This window comes from Meleagris gallopavo, chromosome 3, assembly GCF_000146605.3.
Source record: "Meleagris gallopavo isolate NT-WF06-2002-E0010 breed Aviagen turkey brand Nicholas breeding stock chromosome 3, Turkey_5.1, whole genome shotgun sequence".
Classification (NCBI taxonomy): domain Eukaryota; kingdom Metazoa; phylum Chordata; class Aves; order Galliformes; family Phasianidae; genus Meleagris; species Meleagris gallopavo.
The window spans coordinates 2,114,181-2,126,464 of NC_015013.2; the positions used below are offsets into that span (position 1 = coordinate 2,114,181).

A 12,284-nucleotide genomic window follows, 5' to 3' on the forward strand; every position below is an offset into this window, starting at 1 on the left:
CATCCGAAACAAGAAGAAAGCCAGCCTGTAAACTCCCCAATCCAAAGTTCTGGGGCTCTGATGCAGCGAAGCTGCGTGACAGCAGCACGAGGGCTGCATGAAAGTGCCGAGGCCTCGCTGCACGACTGCAGCCGCAGCTCGGTCTACCAGGTTTCTTTTTTGACAGAACTGTTCACTGCAGCTCCGCAAGCAGAATAAACCCACACGCAGCCGCTCCCCGCCGGGGCCCGCGCCGCACCGCCAGCAGCCTCTGCCGCCTGCCGCCCCGCCTTCCCTCTTCCTCAATCAAGCGCCGAGCGGCGGATCGCGGCGGGGACCGATCCTCTCGGCGCTACCGTTACCGCCTTCCGCTCCTCCCATCGGAGTCGAACCCGACTGCCCGTACCCCGGCGGGAGAGGTGGGGCGTGCCCGGTTCTCTCTGTCGCCCGGCTCTTCCGGCGGAGGCGGCTGTCGGGCGCCCGGCGTTCTGTGCTCGTATTGCACGGTGAGCAGCGAGAGGCTATGGAGAGCGTCTTTACGCCGCTGGACTGTCTCCTGCCCGCCGGTACGGTATCTTCCACAGCCGTGGCTTGCCTTCGGAGCGGGGGCAGTCCTGGGGTGGCTTGCCTCGCATTCGCTTCACGGGCGGACGACGGCCTCAGCGTGGTGCCGGGTCCGCCGGGCGCCGCATGGGGTGTGGAACGCTGCAGCGTGGGCGCAGCACGTGGCCGACCGGGTTCTTCTTAGCGAGAGGCTGCTTCTGACAGTGAAACAGCGCGACCGATCCGATGGGCCCAACGGAGCGTGCTACCCGGGTTTAAAGTGAACTTCCGTATATGGAAATTCACTGCCGTTTAAACGCCTTCAAGTTTAATTGCTGTCTTCACTTAATTTGCCAGTGCTGTCTGGCATTGGCAGGTCTCAGGCCTCCGTTGGAGTTTGAGGTTTGACAGGGGATGTATGGCCTGCCTTCTTGGTGTGCCTTTGGCTTTAGAGCTCCGACTTCAGGCGCTGAGTTGAACCTTTCCTGCTCTGTGAAACCACCACGTGCATCCAGCTGCCTGCTCGCTGCTGCCAGGCAGGGCTTTGTGGGTTGGGTTTTTTCATATTCACTTACCTGTATTTATTTATTGTTATCCTAAGCTGTTACTGAGTGTTCTGTTTCTCTATAAAGAGAAGGAGAATTTGCGTGGGAAGGAAATTTCAGTGAGTTACCTTTGTTTCATTGTGATGTGGTATCATCTTGTCTGAAATGAGGAATAGCTACTTACTGAAAACGTGGTAATATTGAGATAAAGATACCTTAAGAATTTATCCCTGGGGAAGAACTGCTATTGCCATCTATGTTCTAAAATATTTGCTCTTGCATTTCTGTGATGTTAGGCCTAGCATATGTTTCCTGGAAGTGTTTTTTTGTTCTTTATTTTATTTTTCCTCTTTTTTATCCTGGCTGATGTTGAAGGTTTAGGCTGTTCAGTTTGCGGATACCCCGCAGCCCAGTCAGAGCAGAGCCTTCAGCTGGGCTGTGAGAAGTGTGCTGCTTCTGGAGAAATGGCTGCTTGAAGCGTATGAACCAATGTGGTTATGCAGGACTGTGTGCCTGTGAAATACAGTGATGCTGTGTCTGGAGCCTCATTGTTGTTAGTAGCCTTCCTTATTCATGACAGCAGGGTTGGCACTGTAGAATCTTTAAGGACTTTTCCAACCCGAACCATTCTATGATTCTCAGCATCTTGGATTGGTTATCCTGCATAAAGCATGCAAGGCTGATCAGAATAATTTTTCAATTCATCAGTTTTAATATATTGACATCACACTTTGGGATCTCAGAAATAAAGTTTTCCACATCACGTAGGTGAAATGGGGCTCCTGAATCCTTGGGAAAGTACTGGTGGGTTTTCCAAGTACTGTTGACCTTGTCTTAATAATGTATATAGCATACAGCAATATATAGAGTGTTTCTGATCACTTTCTAATGACCTGCTCAAATACAGTGGCATGTTATCACAAGGACAGTATGAAAGATTTGTCTGCAATGTTTGGAGGCTGTTACTTGAATTCTGTTTTTGAGGCTGTTCACAAATTACAGTGCTGATACTTAAGCTAGAATAAAACAGAGGAATCTAGTATTATGTATCTGAATTTAAATTTCAGAGCCACCTGCTCTTGGTAACTTTTTTGTGTATGTCACCCTGTGCAACACCTGAGTTAGGTCAAAGGAGTAGAAATTTGAAGCTGCTATACTAAACTGGTGTGCTGAGAGCCTCAGAGACTTAGAACATATTTGGTCAAACAACTGGAGCACAGCTGAAAATCACTGTGCTACAGACAGAGAGATGTGCTTTGCATTTCAGAGCTGTGCTGATTTGCTTAACTTAATTTAGAATGAATAATGAGGTGAAATTTCAGAGTGGGATTGAGCTCTAAATTAGTGATGTCTAAATGAGCTATGAGTGTTACATACTGAAACAAATCTGTTTTACTTTCTTCATGAAATTGTGAAGAGGCTGAGAGAAATCCAACCTGGTATTCTGTGTGCTGCTCTGAAAGGATCAGGTGGAAGCTACAGAGAGTGAAACTGTGACACAGCCATATGTCTGTTTGTAGGTCCATGGTAGATGATGTCGTGCTACAGCCTGTGTATCATCTCAGGAGTAATGTAGTTTCTTCTGTGGCCTCCTTTGAGTGACTAGCTGTTTCCCTCCTGCTGTTTCTATCCTCGTCTTGCGTTGTTGCCTCCTGTTGCTTATCCCAGACTGTGCTTCAGGCAATTCTGAGGGGAGATAAGTGTTTCTAATTTGTTTTATTTCATAACATGATCTTAAGAAGCTAAGTCTACTGTTCTTGTGACTGCTTGACAGTGTTAATAGTGTCATAGAATACTCTGAGGTTGCCCCTGAATGCCACTTGAAATTTTTCAGTAATGAAGATTGCCAGTTTACTAAGCTGTATATTTTCACAGGGAACATTTTACTTTGCATACCATACTGTGATCCAGATTTTCCACTCATCTGCCAATGCAATTGGTGATTTCTTACCTTGCACAGTCCTTGAAATGCTGCTCATCATTGGTTATTTCAAGTGGAATGGAGCAGAAGGGCATCCTTTTCTGTTTGCAATCTAGCAGCTCCCAGCTGTAGCCTCTTGATTTGTTCTGGTCCTCGCAGAAGGCTCACCAGACTGAGTCTCTTGTGCCTGGCAGTTTGATAAGTGGTTCCCCTCTCTTTGTCTACCCTGCACCAAGTCTTGCAACTGAGGACAATCACAAAGTGTGCTGTGGTGAGAGCTGCTGGTCTTAGCTTCTAGGACCACCAGTGAGATGTGTAGGTAACAGCATGGAATACAGTTTTTGGGATTACTCAGGAATATTAAGTGGTTAGAAAGTATGGCTGAATACCAGAATGTGTGCATCAATGGAGGGAGATGGAGGGAGAAATAGTAGGAGCAAAAGCATGATGAAGTGATGGGAATGCAAAGTGTATGAGTATGCTGCTGCAGTTTTTGTCTGGGGTACATGCTCTTCTCCATGTTGTGGTAACAGTGCACCTGCTGAAGAGGAATCAGAAGGGCAGCTTCTAGCGTTCAGGTCCTGAAAGGAGATTTGAGGTTGGTTGTTGGCTGTAAATGCCATCTGGTAGTCAACAGTGAAAATAGAAATGTGATTTTGTACATCTTTATCCAAAGTACATGAATGTATCAGTGTGGTGTAGGTTTCTTCTCCTGGATAGAATATTCTTCAAATCCTCGTTAGCTGTTTCGTGAAACTCGTTCTATAAGCCCTTTGTTTTACTGAATGTCTTCATGTGGAAGTGTTATTGACTGTAAACAAGCTACCTCTGATACAGTTGTATCACTGTGCTGCTTTTTAAAGGCTTACACTTTCTTTTGAATCTTGTTTTTCTTACACTGAGGGCTGGAAGTTGAAACAGAGATGGTGAAAAAGATGTGTTTGCTGTTCACTGAATGACCTCCAGACAACTTTCAGTAACCATCTGAGTGTTCCTTCAATGGGAGGTTTGTCTGGTCTCTATATTGCACTGTCCTGCAGATTAAAATACAAAATTCTGTGGCAGGAAATCGAGGCACTTATGGGGTTAGGAAATCAACCTGATTGTTGGCTGTTGAATGTTAAGCACTTATGTATAGAAGATGATGGAGCCCCAGGTTATTGATTAGCTTCATAATTTTACAGGTTTTGTGTTAGGTTAGACTAGCGAAGGTTTTTAGATGAATGAGATCATTCAGAAGCTGTGTCTGAGTTCACAAAAGCTGGAAAATGCTATTGGGGATTTTAGTCCTTTTAGTTTATTTCAGGAATTCCTCAGTGAAGTTAGCAGGTGCTTCCATGTGGCTATTGCATAGTTCTTTTTCCAGTTGAAATGATTTATTATTATTTCTTTTTTCCTACATGAATGTTACCTACTGCTGCAAAAAGTAGCTCCATTTATTTGGTAGAGTTACCTGGGCTGCCCCAGTTTGTTTTTGGAGTAGTTCAGCACCTGGTCTCAAGCCCTGCTGCTTACTACTCTGCTCTGCTGGATCAGCAGTTGTTCTGTGGGCTAATTATTGGATAGGTTGCTTACAGGGGCACTTAGTTACTAGTAAGTGAAGCATTACAGAAGGCTCTTAGCAGGCACCATCACTGTTAGCCTCACCACTTTCTATTGGATTTTTTTTTTCCCACATAATGTTTGGTTTTGGAGTTCCTAATCCCTTCATTTTTTTGGTTATGTTTTTCTTTGTTGTTGTTTTTAATGCTTTGTATAGAGGTATGTTTGGGATGGGGTAGGAAGCCATCTTTAACCATTAGAGGAAGACAAATAATTATTTTTGTACACATGCGCACAGCTCTACTGAAATAGGAAGACACACAGGCCAGTTGCTGTTTGTGTAGATGATGGTATTTCTAATCTTGTGTGATGTCAGTGCACTGATAGCCCCAGTCTGGTAATAAGTACTAGGAAATAGCTGACTTGATATTGGATGGGATTATGACAGAAGTGATGCTAAAAAGAACTCGACAAACCAACAAGACAGAACAATAATGGGTGTGGATGTCACTAGATCTTCATAGGCAAACCTCACATTCATTACAGCTTCTACAGATAATAAAGCACTTAAGGGTCCAAAAGGAATTTATTTGGTATTTTCAAGCAGTTGAGAATTTCAAGCTTATGCTCTTTGAGGAGTTGAGCAGGTGTAGCAGATTGAACCTTAAAGCTGAGAAATAGGCCATATGGCATCTTAATGTACCCCATAGTTTTTTATTTATTTTTTTCCTCTGTGATTTAAAAAATTGAATAAGGACATATTCTAGACATAAGAAATTTTCATATCGTTTAATCCAAATAAGCGTATTCAGGACTGCAGGAAAACCTTCAAAGATATTAGGATTCAAAGGGCAAAATATTAAGAACGGATCAGAAAACAAAGAAAATAGTGGACTCAATTTTTGTTCTTTCTTTTCTGCATTTGGCTTGCCTTCTGTATGGCAAAAGTAGGTAATGACATTGCCTTCAGATGGGATACCGGCACTGTGTATCAATAACAGGTAATAAAGAAGGAAAGTGGGCTCACCCCCTTCCAACAACCAGTGATGATTTAAGAGGGTTGCAATCTCTGTCCTTAGAGGTGCTACTCCCTTAGTTGCTAACACTTAGATGAGGGCAAGGAAGCGTGGATCCAGGTTCCGGCCCTTCAAGTCACTCAGGTGCCTTGCTTGCACTTGAACTCTCTAGGTTAGCCATGCTTTCTCACCTGTATTCAACCATTGTTTCAGCCTGTGACCTGGCAATTCCGCTGCACTCCAACCCTTCACAGCATGAACCAATGATTGAGCAGGTTAGGGGTAAGCTATTTCTATTTTGGCAACTCAGAGTACAACGTACATCACAATGCACATGCAATACCCATTGCCGTTGCCATGTAAGATGTTAAGGTGCTGAAGGCAATTGTTGGCAGTCTTTTTGTGGTTCTGTTGGGCCAGTACTTGATGTTCCTTCTCGAGAAATATTCAAGAACCTGTAGCAGTTGATGGGTTTGCGCTTGTCAGTTCCCACAAGTTCAGCAGTCCACCATGGAATGCATGAAGTTTCCTTATGAACACTGGAGCATGCTGGAGTGGTATTGCTCCTACCAGTGATCCTGTGAACTTAACAACCTCAAGAGGAGTCGTGCAGATGTTTAATTGGTACAAGGAGGGGTAGATCTGCCCTCCACGGTAAGATAAAAGCAATGTTTCCGTCTTGAGTCAACACCTCCACTAGCACCGGGGCATGGGGCATGTCCTAGCCATAGGTACCACACCCTTTGGTCTGATATCTGTGGCTGGATGACTATATCAGGTGAAATTGCCATTCAATGTTGTAGTCTTCAGCCCACTTCTGCACAGTTGCACCTGTGAAATGTATGCCTTTCAGTCACTCTCAGTGACTTCAGGAGTCCTGTATGACACCATCAACCTAGTTAGAGCTTTAATGGTATAGGCTTGGTTTGCCTTTGCTACAGGATAGTCTTGCACCAATCCACTTGCCCTATCTTGTGTTGATACAGCATATCTGGCCCCCTCAGATCGAGGAAGGGAACCTATATCATCAATCTGGCATTGCTGTAGTGGGTTATGTCCTCTAGTGAGATGGGCTGTAGTTTCTGGCAAGGTTTTTGTTGCATTCGTGAGCAAGTGTCGTAGTGCTGATATGCCTGGACAATATCTGGTAACTGTATGGGCAGCTCCCATGCTTTAACTGCTGCCCACATGGTTTTCTCTCATGCACGTCATAATTTCCATTGAGCAATGTCTTCTGCTGATGTACTTCCTAACCATCGGACTCAAGCCAGTGTTTCAGCTTCATCATTGCCTGGCGACTGCAAGGGTTGATGTCCAGAGATGAGGTATGTTCGTACAGTCCTGTGCCTAATCACATTCCATATATCAACCCACATATCTTTGCCCCAGATAGGTCAAGCACGGATCGTCCAATCCTGAGTGACCCACTGTGCTATCCAGAGCTTGAGCCTTTGGTAGATTGCCCAGCTATCTGTGCAGATGTTCAGTGTGCTGTTGCCAGGCTCTTGAGTTATCACCATCCATACAGCTTGTAGCTCAGCCCACTGACTCGTTTGTCCATTCCCCTCTTTGAGCCATATTATTTCACTTGAGGGATGGTATGCAGCAGCTTGCCACCTACTTGGGTTCCCTTTGCTGGACTCATCTGTGTACCTTCTGGAATAGGGTATTTCCACTCCTGTACAGGACTCTTCTCTGGGCAAGTATTTTCTTAGGTGTCTCACTGTGATGTTACTGGCCCAAGTATCTTTTGCAGTTCTTCCTTCAGTGGAGATGATGACAGGCAGCTTCTCTGACTAAGGTAGGGGACCCAGCACACTACTGTTTATGATTGGGCCATCCTGGACTAAGGAATGTGGCTTAGGTCTTTTACCCACCCCTGAGTCGGTAAAGTTGTTTTAATAATAACCTCTGCAGCCTGAGTTTTTGGTTCTACTGCCTGCAGTGCAGAATAGGTAGCCCATAACTGCTTTTCAACCATGATGTATCTCTCTTCTGCTCCATGACCAGAACCCATTTGGGATTTGAACAGAACTCTGGTGCTGCCACAGCCCCCAGCCAAGCCTTTCTTGAGTTATGTGCACGTCTAGTTTGGCTGGAAGGATTGGATCAAGTGCCTGGGCCTGTTTAACAGCTATTTTTGCCTGCTGCAAGGCTTCTTGTACTGTTCTACCTCAATCCCATACTTGACCTTTTTTTGTTAATGAATATAGAGGTTTTAGCAGTTCTGCTATGTGAGGTATAAATGATCGCCAGTATTCTTAGATACCCAAAAAGTCCTGCAGATGCTTCAGTTTTGTGGGAACCAGGAATGCTTGAATCTTGTCTACACAGGTAAGACTAAGGTCTTACCCAGCGCAATCATAGACAATACCCAGGAATTTAACTGATAGCCCTGGTCCTTTTGCTTTCTGTAGATGTATAGCCCATCCTTTTTCATTTAGTACCTTTGTGGAAAATAATATCACTGATACCAGATAGTCTTCCTTGGATGAAGTTGTCTGTAGGTTTTCCATTGGAAACTCAACTAGTATTTTGTGTCTCTGTTATGTAAGAACATTAATATTGTTCTGATGTATTGATCAGTATTAGTGCAGCTACTGTATGAAACTGAGCCATTGTTGGTAGCTTTGTCATTTGAGCTTATGGAAGAAGTTTTTCCTTCTGCCTTAGTTAGCCACATAGTCATAATAGTACAAAATTAAATTTTTGTACCAAGAAAATGCTGCAAATCAGTAGGAAAGTACATCTACTATTTATTGATTTGTTTTGTCTTCCCTGACTTTTGGTTGCTTTTGTTTTGTTCTAATCTCAAACCCACAACTACCACAATGGTGCTGACACAGCCTCCTTCCCCAGGTGTGAGGCTGGTTATGCAGAGTGCACAGCACTTGTCTGTTTGGGGAGCAACGGCAATGTTAGAAGAAAATCTACTTCCTTAGAGCACGGTGCACCTCCAGTGGGAGAGTTTTTCTGACATGCACATGGGCAATGTGTACTGAATCATGTTTGAAGTCTGCGTGTCTTCTTTCCCTGCAGCAGGCTCCTTTTAGAATTTTCAGAATCAGGCCAGAGAACAATATACCTTTCTCTTGCAACGTAAGGCCAGGACACATAGCAGTTGGAAGACCATGGAATGCATTGCCAATCTTGGATGGACTGTCTCACCACACCCACTGCATAGTCCAGATTTGACACCTTGTGACTTCCATCTCTTCAGGCCAAAGAAGGATGTATTGTGTGGGCAGCATTTTCCTAGTAACAGTGCCATCATGGCAGCTGTGAAATAGTGGATCACCTCCACTGGTGCAGATTTTTTGAGTGCATGGCATGTAGGCTCTTGTTCATCACTAGTAAAATGATGGTGACTACGTTGAAAAATAGTGTTTTGTAGCTGAGAATTTGCTCTATCAAATAGTATGATCGTGCTGTTTGTATGTGTTTTAGTTTCCATGGAAACAAATAGGACCCAGTTCTTTCGGAGCAACCTTCAAATGTCAGTGGACAGGAGAGGCTAATGGAAGAAGAAAGGGATGAGTATATCCAGCATGGAGCAGCAAGTGACTAGTCTCATGTCCTGAAGGAAGTCTCTGAGAACTGGAAGCAGATTTCGGAGCTCTTGTGATGCAAATCAGAAATTCCCCCAGGGGTCTGTCTTGGGACCGGTGCTCTTTATCATCTTTATCAATGACATCGATGACGGAATCTAGTGCACCCTCAGCAAGTTTGCTGATGACACCAAGCTGAGTGGTGCGGTTGACACGGTGGAAGGAAGGGATACCATTCAGAGGGACCTCAACAGGCTTGAAAGGTGGGCCTGGGTGAACCTAATGAGGTTCAACACAGCAAAGTGCAAGGTTTGGCACTTGGGCCGGAGGAATCCCAGCTGAAAGGAGCAGTCCTTGAGAGCACTCCTGCAGAGAAGGACCTGGGGGGTCCTGATGGATGAGAAACTTAACATGAGCCAGCAGCGTGCTCTTGCAGCTCAGAAAGCAAATGGTACCCTGGGCTCCATCAGAAGAGGGGTGGCCAGCAGGGACAGGGAGGTGATTGTCCCCCTCTACTCTGCCCTCGTGAAGCCCCATCTGGAGTACTGTGTCCAGGTCTGGATCCCCCAGCACAAGAAAGACAGGGAGCTGTTGGAGAGGGTCCAGAGGAGAGCCACAGAGATGATCAGGAGACTGGAGCACCTCCCCTACAAGACAGGCTGAGGGAGCTGGGCTTGTTCAGTTCGGAGAGAAGAGTTCCATAACTCTGAATAAGGGTGACCTCATTGCAGCCTTTCAGTTCCTAAAGGGAGCCTACAAACAGGAGGGGAGTCAACTCTTTGAAAGGGTAGATAGCAGGACAAGGGGAAATAGTTTTAAGATTGAGGTTGGATGTCAGGGGGATGCTGGCTCTTTACAGGGAGAGTGGTGAGGTGCTGCAACAGCTGCCCAGAGGCTGTGGATGCCCCGTCCATCCCTGGAGGTGTTCAAGGCCAGGTTGGATGGGGCCCTGGGCAGCCTGGGCTGGTGTTAAATGTGGAGGTTGGTGGCCCTGTATGTGGCAGGGGGTTGGAGATTCATGATCCTTGAGGTCCCTTCCAACCCGAGCCATTCTGTGATTCTGCACTGAGTCTGAGGAATGGGTTGGATGATCTTCCGAAGACCTTCCTGTACAAAAGTGGAGGAGATTGAGTTACATATTTAAGCGTCATGTATGTTGGGTCAGAGAGAGCTTTTTGTACGGGAATCAAGAAGGAAAGGAAAGGACCTGCTGTTTCGGCAGCCCTTTTTACTCTGTTCATTATAGTTTGAGCTGGTGTGCTCAAACAAGCAGCAGCTGCCTTATGTTTAGAAGTTTTCAGTTTGTAAATTGCTAATGCTTTCTTCTGCAGTTTGCTAACGGTATTTGTCCAAAGGTGATTTTTAGCAAAATTACATGACACTGAAAGCACACAAATGTGTGAAATATGGTATGAGGAGTGGAACTCCATAACTCTGAAATAAGAGAACTATGTACAGCAGTTACGAAGAATTGACCAGCATGAAGCACGTCTCTGAGAATGTACTTCATCAGTTTCTGTAGTATTGCTAATTGAGATTTAAATTGTTACAGATGTCAGAGAGATTACCTTGAAAAAAATCCATAATTTTTCAGGTTCTCTTTCTTTGATAGTTTTTACAGATTATTGATGAGAAGCAGATGTGTACCCATACAGATAGGGACAGAAGATTTCTAGGAACCTACTTTTGATTGCAAAAGGGGCAAACATTAAGAAGAAACTTTCCTTCAGTAGGAGTCTCCTGTTTTCTGAGTGTAAAAATCAGCAACAAAATGCATTTACAAGGAATTTATAGTTAACTCATCTACTTTATACTATGGAATTAGTTATTCAGTTTCATGTGTTCCACCTTAAACATTAACTCTGTTGTTAGTTATACGGTTATCTCCAGTGAGAGTGCATGCCTCCATCTACAGCATTCCTGACGATTTGTGCTACAGCAGTTACATAAACTACGAAACGTGCTGCATTGACAGATGACTGAGTTTCTTTTGAGCTTGAAAATTCAGCATTGATGGCAGAACTGTCAAAACATGTCAGCGCTTGGACAGTGTGCAGCAAACCACTGGCTCCACGATGGCTTGGTGCACAAGGTGTGACTTTGAAACTACTGATACTTTTATTATGCAACTATTTTTCTTCCTTTTTCCAGTTGCTATGTATTTAGTTTGAGCTACTAATCTATGTGTTCCTTGATATCTCACAACAAGAAGCGGCTGGGCTTAGACTGTGAGTTATACTTTACCTAAGAATGTCTGGAAATCAGGTTTATTGTGATGGTCCTAGTGCTTGGTGGTTTGGAACTGTTTCACAGAAATAAAGTACACTGAGATGGTAAGGGAGGAGAGGGCCGGGAAGAATACTTCCTAAGCTGCTCTGTCATAAGTTACTGAAGTCTGGAGTAGCAAAAGCTATGTGTTCTTGGATATTTTTTGTTTTCCCTAGGAAAGGGAATGGGGCTTTTTCTGCTGTCACTCTAAAGTAAGCTGTTACTACAGATGTCATTTTAGGTAATAACAGCAAAAAAGCAAACAGGAAAGAAATGGAGCAAGATGCAGAAATAAGTACAGTTAGCTACTAAGTGATACATTGATTTGAATTTATTTGACAGATGTTGCAAATCATTTATTTTTAGAAAAGACAATGCTGTGACGGAGAAGAAAAGGAGATATTTAATTCTTCAGAGGCTTAAAACTTGTTTTCCTCATTGTATGTGACATTTTATCACTCATCCTATGGACTCCCTTACATGATAGAAGTTAATAGCCAGACTCCTGTGAGAGTGAAACATGAAATGAATGAGTTTCAGGTTTGAAATGTGCTAGTATAAGCACCAAATCCTAAAATTATATCAGAGTTACAGAATAAGATCACAAAATCAGAGGTTTGGGTTGGAAAGGACCTTTAAGATCGTCTAGTTCCAACACCCCTTCTATAGGGAGGGATACCTCCCAGTAGACCAGGTTGCTCAAAGCCACATCCAGCCTGGCCTTTGAATGTCTCTGGGAAAGGGCATCCACAGCCTCCAAGGTTGTGGCACTTGAGCTGAGAGGCACTTGAGCTGAGGCAATCCCAGATATTTGTACAGACCGGGAGAACTCCTTGAGAGCAGCCCCGCAGAGAAGGACTTGGGGGTCCTGGTGGAGGAGAAGCTGGACATGAGCCAGCAGTGTGCGCTTGCAGCCCGGAAG

General features: G+C 44.5%; 1 protein-coding gene across 11 annotated transcripts in view; it reads left to right on the forward strand.

The window, feature by feature from the left end:
- The first annotated feature begins 57 nt into the window (after nucleotides 1-57).
- TPK1 (thiamin pyrophosphokinase 1) overlaps nucleotides 58-12,284 on the forward strand; it is a 245,844-nt gene continuing 233,617 nt past the window's right edge. For 5 of the 11 annotated variants that reach the window (XR_792765.3, XM_010708246.3, XM_019613666.2 and 2 more), the window contains exon 1: nucleotides 59-545. Coding sequence is in view for 10 of the 11 variants with exons in the window: in XM_010708246.3 (XP_010706548.1) it covers nucleotides 503-545 (43 nt within the window). In the remaining variant the exon portion in view is untranslated. Of the gene's footprint in view, nucleotides 546-12,284 lie in introns of all 11 variants that reach the window. The other 6 variants (XM_010708241.3, XM_019613665.2, XM_010708247.3 and 3 more) reach the window with 3 other exon arrangements.